The sequence below is a fragment of the Oncorhynchus mykiss genome, chromosome 6, assembly GCF_013265735.2.
Source record: "Oncorhynchus mykiss isolate Arlee chromosome 6, USDA_OmykA_1.1, whole genome shotgun sequence".
NCBI lineage: Eukaryota > Metazoa > Chordata > Actinopteri > Salmoniformes > Salmonidae > Oncorhynchus > Oncorhynchus mykiss.
Genome location: NC_048570.1, coordinates 47,042,504 through 47,058,016, shown reverse-complemented (window position 1 = coordinate 47,058,016; position 15,513 = coordinate 47,042,504). Strand labels below are relative to the sequence as shown.

At 40.9% G+C, this 15,513-nt stretch overlaps 1 protein-coding gene across 1 annotated transcript; it reads left to right on the top strand.

Moving 5' to 3' along the window:
• Nucleotides 1-1,211: 1,211 nt before the first annotated feature.
• utp15 (UTP15 small subunit processome component) lies at nucleotides 1,212-12,524 on the top strand. Its single transcript, XM_021606655.2, has 13 exons — nucleotides 1,212-1,392; nucleotides 1,769-1,908; nucleotides 2,070-2,162; nucleotides 2,457-2,641; nucleotides 2,914-3,092; nucleotides 3,641-3,766; nucleotides 7,050-7,185; nucleotides 7,411-7,495; nucleotides 7,631-7,786; nucleotides 10,112-10,213; nucleotides 10,303-10,436; nucleotides 10,686-10,744; nucleotides 11,754-12,524. Exons 2-13 carry the CDS (start codon nucleotides 1,819-1,821, stop codon nucleotides 11,993-11,995), a joined length of 1,587 nt encoding a protein of 528 aa, XP_021462330.1. The 5' UTR covers nucleotides 1,212-1,392; nucleotides 1,769-1,818; the 3' UTR covers nucleotides 11,996-12,524.
• The last annotated feature ends 2,989 nt before the right edge of the window (nucleotides 12,525-15,513 follow it).

Below are 15,513 nucleotides of genomic sequence, written 5' to 3'. Positions count from 1 at the left end.
TTGAAGAAAAAAAAACGCCTATTTGTGAACATCACCAATTTGTCATTGTTCCGTTTCTCTTAAATGACGATAGATAAATGGCTGGTTCTTTTTTTTATTGACACCGGAGGCTCCTTGACTTTGACTTGAAGTGGAAAAATAATTTCTCTATTTCCATTTTGGACCTTTAATCCCAGACGCCATCTTGTTCCGGGCCAACTGCCAATTATGCCAGACCTACGCTCACCAAGTTTCGGCTTCAAAATATTTTCCGTTTTCGAGATAAGGCCCCGTCGTGATTCGTGATGTTTAGTCAAATTGCCATATGATTCCTTATGCCCTCTTGTGGGAATTTCCGGGATAGCGGAAAAATGGTCCAAAACGTGTTTATTTTATAAAACGGAAACCGAATGTCCGACAAAGTTCATTCGATGACTTCCCGGTAGGTCCGGCCCTGCCGCACGGCCCGACGCCGACCGTGAATTTTACAAACGTTTTCGGACGTCTAGTAAGGGACCAAATAAGAATTTGTTGTTAACTGACTTGCCTAGCCAAATAAAGGTTAACATTTTTACTTTTTTGTTGGTAGAGTATTTAATTGTATTAAAATATAGTTACATTTAAATATGGTTTGACTGCTTTTTGTGAGGAACTGACACACTTTGACATGAAGTTTGACAGGGAGATGAGAGAACAAATTTAAGCCAATGAATGAATCAACTGAATCACATTTGAATTAGCTATTCAATGAGTCATCGAGTTAAATAAGCGTATGAACTAATTGAAATTGACCAGAATGTATCAATTGGACATACACGGTGGACAGCTACCCAGGCAGGAGATGGTTGTTTGGCCAATGAAACAGTAAACAATAGCGTTTTTTTTTTTTACGGAAGTGGAGATCTTAAACACGGCTGCATCACAGAGTTTCTAAACCCAGAGGCGCAACATCGCAAGACTTCCGGGAACGCTTGTGAAACAGACAAAGCAGACCAGGCCGGGTTTGAGAAGTCAGAGAGAAATGAAAAGTAGTAGTTTTAACACGTTACTACTCCAACCGCGTGAAAGTGACAAACTGACAAGTTATAATTTTCGTCAAAAACAACTTGATATCGAAATAGTCCCTTTATGTTGACGGCTTGCACATGCGCAGTTTGACCGTGTTTCTGTGCGTCAGCCTAGCTAGCCAACGTCGCCATGACATCGCCTACATGTGTGATCAGGGATTTTTATTGGAGAAGCAGTTTCTACCTCTCTTTACTGTACTGTCTTTGACTGGAGCCTGTGGGCACAGAACAACGTGATAACTTTTTAAACATGAATGCATTTTGGTTTATCTAACGCAAACCTATTTCTGAATTGAATCAATTGGATTACGATCTACTGAGTTTAGTCAAGGAATATCACCCAAAGGTGAGAAACCTTGTTTGAAAAAGTATTTGTTAAATCTTGTTGGCGTGCGGACCGCTATTGGACCACGTTGTGTATGCTAGTTAGCTAGCCATTTTCAATGCTATACTCCTGTTTTTCCATTTCAATAGTGATCGAATAAAAAGGTTACTTCCGTACGTTAAGTATGTGTAGACGCTAGTGGGTAGCTAACTTAAGCATAATCAACTCCAAGCTGTCTGATGTTGCAGACTTAAAATGTTAATACTTGGTAGCTAGCTAGCTAGTTAGCACATGCTGCGCTGCATACAACAACGCTGTAGGTAGTGATTCTGCCTGCTCAGTTTTAGATTTGGTTTATTTGAGTGTTCATATTTTATGTGTTCCTCACATAAATTAGGTGAGCGGAAACTATACGAAGATTAAGAGGAGCCTTGTCAACATACAGAAATGGCTTCATTCAAATCCACAAAAATCCCAATATATCCCAAACTTGGAGAGAAAGTTACTCCGGACACATTGTATTGGAAAAACTACAAGGTAAGCCTGTCACACTGTCGATGTGTTGTTGGTGGCAGCATGAGCATACTAGCTATTATGTTTCCATATTGCAGTAACAAGACAATAATAGCTTACTGATGAAGTTGATTTGTCTTTGATTGTGTTCTCTCAACTCTTCTCTGTTGTTGAATGTTTTTCAGGCCCCAGTCCAGATAAAGGAATTTGGAGCAGTCACAAGCATTGACTTCTCCTCTCTGGCACCACACAACTATGCAGTGACTGCTTCTACACGGGTAGGCTGGTCTCACTGCCATTCACATACACGTTAGTAGACTAGGAAAACAATGGAGGTTCATTTAGGTTCTGAACTATATCCTCTCATTAAATCCATGATGACAATGGCATATAAAGTGATTCCTTCTGTGATCCATCGACTGAACTACAAATTATGATCTAAACATTTATGACCATAGCCTCTACGAGCCATCTTAAACAATCATAGTCTTGATAGTGTTGGTTGCCATCTACACAAGCTGAAATTGTGTGTGTGTGTCCCTCACTCATTCTAAACCCGCTGCCTGTTTCAGATCCACATCTACGGACCGTTTTCTACGGAGCCAGTCAAGACATTTACTCGCTTCAAGGACACGGCGTACAGCGGAAAGTTCCGGTCAGATGGTCAGCTCTTGGTGGCAGGATGCGAGGACTCCGTGGTGCGGCTCTTTGATGTCAGCGGCAAGGTGGCGCTCAGGGTGTTCAAAGGGCACACAAAGTAGGTCCTCAATTCAACGTCACCGGGTTCCCAATGTCTGGTTGGAAAATGTCCCCTAATCCTTCCCTATCAGTGGGCAAAAATAAAATTGCTAAGCTCAGCAGCAGGCCCGTTGAGTGATGATTCCTTGAGTGATCCATCAACTGAACTAAAACTGATGGTTTCAACTGCCTCTGACAAGTGTCTTGTGTGGATGTTTTGGACCCCATTTTTTTATTCCTTATTCTGATGTTCTTTACTACAATTAACTGAACTGTTTCTCTCTGCTCAAGGGGGGTGCATGTAACAGATTTCACCTCAGACTGTTATCACATCCTGACGGGCTCAGACGACTACACTTGTCGCCTGTGGGACATCCCCAATTCCACTGAACTGACCTCATACAAGGAACACACAGACTATATCCGCTGTGGCACCACCAGCAAACTCAACAGAGATATCTTCATAACCGGTGAAATGAAACACAGTTACTGATACAAAGACATGTTTTCAGAAATCATCATTTCACACAACTGCCTCTACCAGCCATTGTAAAGGGATAGTTTGGGATTTTGGCAATGAAGCCCTTTATCTATTTCCCCACAGCCGGATGAACTTGTGGATACCATTTTTATGTCCCTGCGTTCAGTTTTAAGGAAGTTTCCAAATAGCATTAGCGCAATTGCTAACTAGCGTTGGTGTATTGACTGGAAGTCTATGGGAAGAGCTAGCATGCTAGCTGTTTCTTTAGTCTTCTGGGTCATTGCGCTAATGCTAGTTAGCATTGACTTGTGAAGCCACCTCTTAGTTCCTTTTATACTGGATGCAGAGACATTAAAAGGATATCCACAAGTTCTTTTGACTCTGAAGTAGTAGGTAAAGGGCTTCATTGCCAAAATCCAGAATTATCCCTTTAAACACCCATACATTCTTGATAGTGTTGGTTTGCTATCTATCTATCTATCTATCTATCTATCTTGATAGTTTTGTCTGTGTATTGTCTCTGTCCCCCACCCTCAGGCTCCTATGACCACACACTAAGGGTGTTTGATGCCAGAGTGGAAAAGAGTGTGATGACCATGGACCACAGCCAGCCCGTGGAGAGCGTTCTGCTCTACCCCTCTGAAGGACTACTGGTTTCAGCAGGTAATCTGTAACCGCATAGCTGCATAACCATAATATTGTACTGTGATTTTGAGTTCCATAACCATTTGTGGTCCTCAAGATGAAGACCAGACACCACACTGGTATTGTTGTCCCAGTAGTAGCCGCCTTACCTGATCTTCTTTACCAACCTGGTCTCGGAGCATTTCGTATTATTTTGTATGTAAATCCGAGACACTCCATTTAGTATGGTATGTTAGGTTTCGTAGGATATGTATTAATTTGTGCATGTCCATCACCCATTTCGTATGATACGTTATGAATTACAATTCATATTATATATTACAAATTTGCAACGCGTACAATTTGTTACAATTTTTGCAACTATTGCAAAATAGTTGCAAAAAAGCAGTAAATGATTAGCTAAAATGCTAAAGTTGTTTGTGATGAGATTCTATCTTGCAACCTTTTAGTTGCTAGTCGTTCGCGTTATAAGCCCGACCAACCACCCTACTTTTGTTTTTGCCTTAAGTAACCATCTGTCATACCAAATTTAATATATCATACAAAGTTTTGTCCCAGATTTAAATGTTATGTTATGTCTAGCCAGGCTACCTATATGTACAGTGCCTTCAGAAAATATTCATACCCCTTGACTTATTCCATATTTTGTTGTTACAGCCTGAATTCAAAATGTACAATAAAAATCTAATTCACCCATCTACACACTACCCATAATGACAAAGTGAAAACTATTAAACAAATAAATAATGTTTTATTCAGAATTATCTCATTTACAAAAGTCAATACTTTGTAGTATTTGAATTTATTAAGGAGATCCCCATTCTCTTCCTGGGGTCCAGCACCATTAACACTTTTCCCAATACATTGCATCAGTTACCTGATGTGGGTTCCATGTAACCATGGCTCTATGTAGTATTGTGCGCCTCCCATAGTCTGTTCTTGAGATTGTGAAGAGACCTCTGGTGGCATGTCTTGTGGAGTGGCGTGTCTTGCATGGATGTCCGAACTGTGTGCTAGTAGTTTAACAGACACCTCGGTACATTCAGCATGTTAACACTTCTTAGAAAAACAAGTAGTGATGAAGTCAATCTCTCGTCCACTTTGAGCCATGAGAGATGTATTAATGTTAGCTCTCTGTGTACATGTAAGGACCAGGACCCTGCTGTCCTGTTCTGAGCCAATTGTCATTTTCTGAGGTCCCTCTGTGGCACCTAAACACACGACTGAACAGTAGTCCAGGTTTGACAAAACTAGGGCCGGCAGGACTCTAGTTGTTGATAATGCTGTTTAGAATTCAGAACAGCACTTTATTATGGACTGACTTCTCCCCATCCTAGCTCCTGTTGTATCAATATGTTTTGACCATGACAGTTAATCCAAGCACTTTAGTCACCTCAAATTCCACATTTTTTTACACGATGTAGTTGAGGTTTAGTGAATGATTTGTCCCAAATACAATGCTTTAAGTTTTGGAAACATTTACTGGTTGAATATGTTTGAAATTCACTGCTCAACTAAGGGACCTTGCAGATAATTGTATGTGTGGGGTACAGAGATGAGGTAGTCATAAAAAAAAATATTAAACACTATTATTGCACACAGTGAGTCCATGTGACTTAAGACAATTTTTACTCCTGAACTTATTTAGCCTTGCCATAACAAAGGGGTTGAATGTTTATTGACTTGAGACATTTCAGCTTTTCATTTTAAATGAATTTGTAAAATATATTTTTTAAACATAATTCCACTTTGACATTATGGGGTTCTGTGTGTAGGCCAGTGAGAGAACATCTCAATTTCAACAAAGGATAAATTGTTCAATAAGGATGCGCTTGTCAATATTAAGCCATATCCCCCTTACAGGATAATATAATTAACCTCATACTTGTGCCGCTTATCATGACTTTACTTTTTTAAACCCCAGCCTTACTTATGATTCAGTACTACACAAATAGGTTTAATTTATTTTCTAGTTAAGTAAATGATAACACAGGATAAACATGCACACTTAATACATTAAAAGCAGGTCCCTAGCGGACTGACGCAATATGGTGGCTTCTTACAAAAAAGACATGGAGAGGGACAGAGACCATAGTACTTTGGTAGATTTAGAAACTACTTTGCACACGAACCGCTGCCCGTTTGGAGTAAGAAATCATGAATGTATACGTGTGAATGCCTTGGTTCGCCGCGTATCTCGTGTCGGAACCAAGCCTTCTTGGAAAGGGGTTTGGTTGGGCCTTTCCCAACGCTTGTAATGCTCTTATTGTCCAAAAGGGGTCCCCACCTATCTTCTACTGTTGTCCTCCTCTGCCGTCGTTGACTTTGTTGTGTAGTCCTGAACAGAACTACGGAGTTTATTCTACTTTCCATTCGCTCCTGAAGCTGCCTCTTTGAAGATAGGCTAGCCAGCCATGTCGATGGTTCCCATTGGAGGATGAGAGTAGCATTCTAGGGTGATTTGAGAAGAGTAGTAGAATGGTCCCACTTAAGTTTACTTTTCTAGATACTTTACATAGGACAGCTAATCAGCTGTACCAGTGATTGTCCGGGGGGTGACTATCGTCTCTACCTCGTGTTGAGATTTTAGAGTTCGAACCACTTTGGACGTGAGCTGTACACGCCTCTCTGGTCTGATATGTTAATTCTTAACCCACCGTTTTATACAGTTCATTCAAAAGGGGCTGTTCGTGAGGCTGACACGCTCTTTGACTACTCGTACAAAGTCATAGAAACAATTTCCTCTTATTGTAGCTAAGATCACATCCCTCTCTTTAACAAAAAAAAACACTTTTCATATTTCATACACAATGTAGAAGATGGACACGGCACACACAGTGTGTATACTTTTCAAGTTACAGTATTTCCTTTATAACATGTTTAATGACACCAGAAAATAACAACCCATGTGACATTAGTGTTTTTTTTTAGGTCACCTCTGCCCATTCCCCACTTTCTTTGTTAGAAATATTGTTCCAGTATTCACTTTAGAACATGTTAGAGTTTTGGTGTGGAAATGTCTGTTGAGACAAAGGCACATTCCTGTGTGAACATTGGAGAGGAATGTTCTCTCCTTGATTTACAACAGGGTGTGATCTGTCAACCCCTCCACCAGCTCCCTTCTACCCCTTAGGGGGTGAGAGAGGGTCTCGCTGAAGTTATTTATTGCCAAGCTTTTCTGACCAATTCAGATCCTCACTGGACAGTCATGACACCCTCCATTATTTGTTGTGCTCGTCACATCTGTGCTGATGGAGGAAAGACCATTTAGACCAAGTTGTTGTCTCCCCTTCCCCCACAGGAGGGCGCTATGTGAAGGTGTGGGACCTGCTGAAGGGAGGTCAGCCTCTGGTGTCACTGAAGAACCACCACAAGACCGTCACCTGCCTCAGTCTCAGCAGCAACGGACAGAGACTGCTCTCTGCCTCCCTCGACAGGTGTGTGTGAGCAGCTCTAGACAGGTTTGTGTGTGTATTGCAGCAGGCATGTCGAGTGAAGGTTCCTTGAGTGATCCATCGACTGAACTACAAATGAGCTCTTCAACTCTGAAACAGCCTCTGACAAACATATTTATTAACGAGATTATTGTAAAGATTATTGGATGTTTTGATGGATCTCTTGATTAGATGAATATGCGTTTTTGTTTGTTTTTTACCCTGCAGGCACGTGAAAATCTATAACACAACCAACTACAAGGTGGTTCATAACTTTGACTACGCCGCCTCCATTCTCAGTCTGGCCCTGGCTGTAAGTTTACAAGTAATCCCGAACTGAGACTGAGCAATACACTATTAGGATTACGTTTGATTTATGGATTGTGTATGAAGGCTTTTCAGATATTAATAAAGTCACAAGGCTAATGGTTTCTGTCTGTATGTTTAGCCTGATGACGAGTCCATTGTCGTTGGGATGACCAATGGCGTCCTGAGCATCAAACATAGGAAGAGCCCTGAGGAGAAACGGGAAATGGTTGGAAAACAGAGAATGCAGCCAGTGTACCGCATCTTTGTCAAAGGAAGAAACTACGTCCCAAAAAAGGCAAGTGCCTAGTCCCCCAACTGTTTTATTCTACTAGAAAGAACAATTCTCACTACAGGGGTTTTTAACCCGGTTTCTGGAAAGCTGCAGTGTATAGAGCTGTGTTCGAATACTCATACTAACCACACTGACTGTACTATTTGTGACGTGAATTGAGTATATAGTATGCTTATTGGTCATAGTATGATATAGTTAGTATGCCAAAAGTTCCCGGATGTCGTATTAAATTTGTCAAAATATGAAGTATACATGCAGAGGACACTATTTCCGTACTCTAAGGCCCATAATGCAAATCTTCGGGAAATGGGCGGAGAATATGCTGCCGAAGTCCATGAGAGCGCATACAAATGAATTAACTTAAAAAATAGCTACAAATATTCATACTTTTGAAAAACAACCCCGTGGCTTTTTCCAAATACTCCAGTATATGGTGTTTAGCCCAAGCCTAATGGTCAGTATACATACTGTAACCCTACTAATGATAGAGATGGTAGCCTTGAAGTCGTTCAGTGCTGGGATCCTAAATGCTATGAACAACAGGCCTGTTGAGGGATACCTTGACTGATCTGTCTACTGATGATCCCAACCACAACCCCTGACAAATATGTTAGTCAACAAGATCATGTTTAATGGCATGTATTTTCAATTAAGGATATAGTTTCATTTTCCAAGGACTTATTTTCAGTTTACCGTTTGAATTCAGATAACTCTCCGTAGAACGGCCTGATGAATTCAGTAGTGGTTTTTATATTTAATTTAAAAAAATGCGAAACCACATTTCCATTCACAGTTTATATGCGAGGAAAGTAAACAAAAAATCACGCCAGCTGTGATGGAAACCGGAAGTTTTGGTACAGATAATGTTTGTTCAACATAGGGGGATCTTTCTGTGTCTAAAAATTAATTCACTCAACAAGCACAGCACTTTACACACAAATGACAGATGATTGGCGGAGAGAAATTGATGATAAATGATTGTGGGGGGGGGCTGTCTTGTTAGACTTCAGTGCAGCTTTTGACATTATCAATCATAGTCTGCTGCTGGAAAAACGGATGTGTTATGGCTTTACACCCCCTGCTATAATGTGGATCAAGAGTTACTTGTCTACCAGAACACAGAAGGTGTTCTTTTAATGGAAGCATCTCAAACATAATCCAGGTAGAACCAGGAATTCCCCAGGGTAGCTGTTTAGGCCCCTTGCTTTTTTCAATCGTTGGCTTTGAGTAAGGCCAGTGTGTCTATGTAGGCGGATGACTCAACACTATACACGTCAGCTACTACAGCGACTGAAATGACTGCGACACTTAACAAAGAGCTGCAGTTAGTTTCAGAATGGGTAGCAAAGGAATAAGTTAATCCTAAATATTTCCAAAACTAAAAGCATTGTATTTGGGGCAAATCATTCACTAAACCTCAACTACTCTCGTAATGAATAATGTGGAAATTGAGCAAGTTGAGGTAACTAAACCGCTGACTGGCTCGAAGTCGGCGTTCCAAATACTACTTTTTGCCAACACGGGCTCATTTCTGGAGAGGTATATTTGCAGGCGTGTAGTGCGCGCAGATCTCAAAATTGGTGTTCATTTGCATTCCAAGTGGCATTAAAAGGTCTTAGGTCTTAAATCAAACTTCATGGAACTTGCAGATAGCCTGTATGTGTATTGATATAGTATCCATCCTATTGACGTAAACTTGGAGTCATAAGTAGGAGGACCACATATGGTGTGTGGTCCTCCCACTACGACTCGGGAAAGCATACAGTTTATTAGCCTACATACAGATAAAATAACTTATGAACTTCACAGGGTGATCTTGTTGCTGCTTTCCAATAACTATCGTCTAATTCTGGTGACATGATCTACGCTTGACTGCTGTTTGACAAATGTTCTTTCTCTTTTTCATAATGTTCTCATCATATAGACTAGCTTACCCGCACAGCCTACCCACACTATCTGCGAGCTGTTGGCTAGTGCGCACATGCCATGATCAGAGTAGGCACACTTGCTAAATAACGCAACAGTTTTTGTGACAAATCTATCAGTGGAATTGAAAACGCGATGGATTAATGTGCACTGTCCCTGTAAAAATAAACTCAACATTTATATTTTTATTCGGTACATAAGAACTTAAGCGCAAAAGTACATTGTCTGCACTACATCATCACTCACTGATTTTTACTTGCAATAATTCCCCTTGGTGGAAACACCACTGGTGGGAAAATGCACATTTTCTTTATGCAGTTTTTAGAATATTCACCTGAAAATCTGTCATCAATTGAATGGATACCTAGCTAGTGACCTGAAATCGAACCTCTTCCTCCTTAGGATGACTTTCTTGTCAGCAAACCAGTGAAGAGCCATCTGGCCAAATACGACAAACAGCTGAAGAAATTCAACATCTCCAAGGCCTTGGATACCGCCCTGGAGGTACAATTACTTTCCTGATGATCTCAGCAACTCAGACAAATATCTTGTACGATCTTGATAGTTTTTTAAGTGTGTGTGTGTGCTCGCAGTCGTGGCGGAGGAACAGAAAGCCTGAGATCACGGTGGCGGTGATGAAGGAGTTGGATCGCCGAGGAACTTTGAAGAACGCTCTGGCCGGACGAGACGAGCAGAACCTCTCTCAACTCCTCAATTTCCTGATTGGGTAACACTCACTCAAATACCCAATTCCAAATCAGCGCCTACCTACTCCCTAGTGTTTGTTTTTTACAATGTGTAATTGTTTTATTGGTATTTTCTCTTTGAGATAAAGTGACGGGTAAGAGGGATACAGATTTGCAGGCACAGGCCAGAGGGGGCAATGTGTGGTCAGGAGTCTGCAGCACAACCACTACACCAGACTGCGGCACACCTGCTCATGTGTCTTGACATTGTTTTATCTTCTCCTTCACAGGAATGTAGTTGATCCCAGGTTTACACCTGTCCTCGTCACCGCCACTGAGATGATTCTTGGTGAGTTTGTGAAATAAATCTTAATTGATTTATTCTGAATATGTATACAGACCTGCCAACCTGCACAGAATTTGGTACCATGCACACAGTTTGAGGTCAAGGCGTCATAACAACAAAGGTATTTAGCTGCAGCGTTTAGTCAACTAAGCAAGGACACTTTTTTTGCCTGTACATGCTTGGAACTGTGAAAAGTTAGTAGGTGCGAGCGCATTGACGAGCAAGGAAATGTGCGGTGTTGCAGTAGTTTAGTGCGCGTCCCTACGTGAATGGAAACAGACATCTCAGATGTTCCTCTAATACTGTCCTTCACAGAAAGACCGTTGTTTCATATTCCAAATTGCCTACAGTAAGCTAAACTACTACATTGCATCAAGTAATTGAATTATTCTGAATTTTCTCCCCAAACAAAATTAAGCCAGTTTACATTTTCACTTGACTATGCACAAAAAAAACCAGCGATTGAATAAAATAATCATTACCCCTAAATTGAACCTAAAAAATGTCCTTGAGACCCTCAATTTAATTTAGGATCAAACCAGATGTCTGTGTTAGCTACATTATTTAATATAATTTAAGACTAGGTTTGAAGAAATGACAGTTACAGGGTTTTCAAAAAGACAAAAAGCTCCAACTTCCTGGGAGGGGGGAGTCGACTGACTTTCCCCCACCCAACCTTAGTCCTACATCAGCACCACCTTGTCAGAAAGTCCTAGTGAGATGATTTGTACATTTAAATGTATTTCTAGTTAGCTACTGATGAGCAGCCAATTACCAAGTATCCATAACAGTCTGTAACCTACCATTCCTAATGAGGCAGTCATCTGCCAAATCATTATTAGGCAAAAATGTTTGCATTTGCCTATGATTTGAGCAGTGTGGGTGTCGCATGCATGCCGTTGTGGGCTCTGCGGGACCAGGGGTACTGCTGCCGCGCTGAAGTTGTACTATAAAAAATTCTTCAAGTTTGTTAGGTGTGTGTGTGTCATTCTCCTGCCCTCGGTTTCCTCAGACATCTACCAGGCAGTGGTGGGTCAGTCTTCAGTAGTGGACAGGCAGCTTGTACGTCTCCAGGAGCTAGTGGAGAGAGAGGTTGACTACCAGCAGGACCTCCTGGAAGTTCTGGGGATGTTGGATACTCTATTCGCCACATCCCTCCCCAGGAAAGAGGTGCCGTGCCCAGGCAGCAGCCGGCCTAACGGCTTGGCAGAGGGGAGTTTGGGGGCTCCGGGACCACAGCTCCAGGCCGCCTGAGGCCCCTACAAAAAGACTATTCCACCGGGGTACCAGAGTGCCTGGGCTGCCCCCGTCACGTCACGACTGGTTCCAGAAGTGCTTCTCGGTCTTTGACGGAACGTCGTCAGACTTCGAGAACCCATGACTACATCCTGCTATCTGAATTTAAACCACCAACTAAAAAATGGATTTGCGCAACCAAGCTGAGCCTTGTTCATGCTGTGCTCCCTGGTTTTAACAGAAAGGGTATTTTAACTGGCTCCAGAGAGAGGACAAAATGGGATTGACTCTTCAGAGACAGTGTTTTTTGTAATGTACACCATACTTAAATCTCTGTATCAGACTGGACACAAAGCGACAATTCATTTTTTTGGAACGCCATCAAATTGTCTTTCACAGCTGATGTTTCTCTAAACAGTGTGCGTGTATTCCGTTTCTCTCGCCCTATCTGTTCATGTTTGGTTTGAATTTTTATAGAATTTGCTTACATTTCCAATGTGCCGTAAAAAAAAAGAAAGCTGAAGTAAACTATCAATGTTGAAAACAAGGCGCCCTGGATCCTCTTTGATCACACTCTCACATGCGCACCACACACACATATACTGTCCCAATTGTCATTCTCTCCATCCTCCCAAAGTGTGCACTTGTTCACCAAAGATGGTGAATCAACGAAGATGTCTTACTCAGGCGGTTTAACATTGAAGAAAATGCTCACAGTTACGTACTGCTTTAAAGGGTAACTGTCAAACACAATTTCGGCCTTTGCCCAACCCCTTTAAATTTAAATAAACAAAAGCATTCAGGTGGGTAGTAGGGTGTGGGGAATTGCTCATAAATATTCATTTTGGGTTTGGGTAAACATTGTCCCAGATCCCAACACTTTCACACTAAAGTATACTTAACAGTAGTCCACTGGCACGCTCTGATGGTAAAATTATGTGAATCTTGGCCTGTCATGCCAAGTAGTGTCCCTTTGCCAATACGTGCCCCACCCCCTCCACGACACATTAGGTTTCAATCCTATTGAAGCCCTATTAAGGTGCTGTTCAGGGTGAATTTATATTTGTGTTTCTGACATCTGTTTTTTGGGGGGAAAATCGTGATTTTAGTTTTTGGGAAATTTATTGCCAGGGCCCAATTATGGCAATATTGCTCCAGATTATTAATGTTCTGTTGAAGACCTTCTTTGGTTGGTGATAGAAGTACCAAGTCATCAGCATATAGCAGGTATTTCACCTCTGTGTCAAATAGTGTGAGTCCTGGGGCTGGAGATTGGTCCAACATGTCTGCTAATTCATTGATATAAATGTTGAAAAGATTTGGACTCAAACTGCTGCCTTGTCTCACACCTCGACATTGTGAAGAGAATTCTGTTCTTTGGTTTTTGATTTTTATTGCACACTTGTTTTCTGTGTACATACATTTTATTAAGTCATATACCTTACCACCAAGCCCACTTTGTAGAATTTTGTAGAATAGCCCTTCGTGCCAAATCGAATCAAATGCTTTTTTAAAGTCAAAAAAGCAAGCAAAGATTTTGCCCTCTTTTTTTTGGTGGACGTGTTTATTAATTAGTGTGTGTAAGGTGTATATATGGTCAGTAGTGCGATGGTTAGGGAGAAAGCCAATTTGACATTTACTTATGACTTTTTTTCTTGAAGAAAGGTTTGAATTCTTGAATTCAAAATGCTACAGAAAATCTTTCCCAAGTTACTGTTTACGCAAATTCCCCTGTAATTATTGGGGTCTGATTTGTCTCCACTTTTGTGGATAGGGGAGATGAGCCCCTGGTTCCAGACATCAGGAAAGCAGCCAGAAGTTAAAACCATGTTGAACAATTTAAGCACCGCATTTTGCAACTCAGGTGTGCTGTTTTTCAGCATTTCATTTCTGATGTTGTCTAGACCACAAGCCTTCTTTGATTTAATAGATTTGAGCTTTTCATTTAGTTCTTGTTGGGTTATTGGGTAATCTAATGGATTTTGGTTGTTTTTAATGACTGGATGTTCAATTTTTCTTTAATTTCTAATTGGTTCTGTTGTAAGTCTTTTTGTGGGATGTTTTTGTATAGATTATCAATAAGTTTTCCAAATTCCTACATCTTGTATGGCTAATTCTTGTGGCTTTGTTGAGGTTAAATTGTTCCCCATGTCCCAGAACTGATTTTGGTCAATTGCGTTTTCAATTTCATCAAGTGTCTTGTAGGTATAATTCAATTTCTTGCATTTCAGTGTTTGTTTATACTGTTTCAGAGTTTCAAAGTATTCATATCGTAGCTCTGGGTTGTTTTGCTGCTTATGTTTTTCGTTTGACATTTGTCTTAGGTGTTTTCTAATTGTTTTACATTCATTATCAAACCATTTGTCAGAAACATTTTGTGTGTCTCTCTCACTGTGTATCTCTCTCTCACTCCCTCTCTCTCTGTCTGTCTCTCTCTGTGTGTGTATCTTTCTCACTGTGTATCTCTCTCCCTCTCTGTTGGTGTCTCTCTCTATCTCTCTCTCTCTGTGTGTGTCACTCTCTCTCTGTTTGTGTGTCTCTCTCTCTGTGTGGAATCACTTATAAAACAGATACATAAGGAATGTGGAAATAATGTGAAAAGGCAGAATAAACAGGGGTTATACACAGCCGGAGTTTGGCTTTCGGAAGCAAAAAAGAAAATTGGACGCGCAGGAAAAAAGGTTAAATCTGACAAGACTCAAGAGGCGCTGCCCTCCGCTCCCGCAGATGAAAAAGTTAACCAATTGGGTGGAGGTGAGGGTAACAAACTATATCTTCCTCGATTATACCAACAATACAGAGATAATCCAGTCGACGAAATAGTGGTTGTAAGAATACGGCTGCAGGAGCTACCTGTGAAATTACCACCCATGTATGTGGATCCCGCTGAAGCCGAGGAAGGTATAATGGAGTTAGAGAAGGGAATAAAGTCGAGAAAAGTGGATAAGGTGGGTCAAAAGAAAAATATAAAATGTTTTAATTGTAACGAAATTGGACATTTCGCCCGGGAGTGTAACACTCCCTGCAAACGTCGTCAACAAGGTTGTAATTTAACTGAGGGGAAGGTCAGAGGCGACAATCGGGTAAAAAAAAAAAAGGAAGGGTCAGATACAAAGACAACGAAATTAAGGAGAATCCTAACTGAGGGAAAACTTTGGGTCGTTAAATTAGGGCTATTTTCTGTTTTCTGTTTTCTGCTATTTTCCGGAGTTACAAATTTAAACAGAGAAGATGGGTCTATTTGCGGAGAATCTTAGTCAGTTCCAGGGTTGGTAGTATAGTGGTGAGCGCAGCAGTCTCACCAACGGCAATCCACGGTTCGGTTCCCAGCCGAGGCGGTTAACTAAAATTGATTTTAGATTGTAATTCACCTATTTGCATGTTTTGCCTAAAAATACGGTTGCCAGTGTTTGTAAAAGATATGAACTGAACGTTTATTATGTGTTTTAGATAGAATTGAAAAAAGAAGTCATTTAAAATAATGGCAATTTCGATGTAATACGCTATTTTGCCCAAAATGATCTGGTGGAATAATG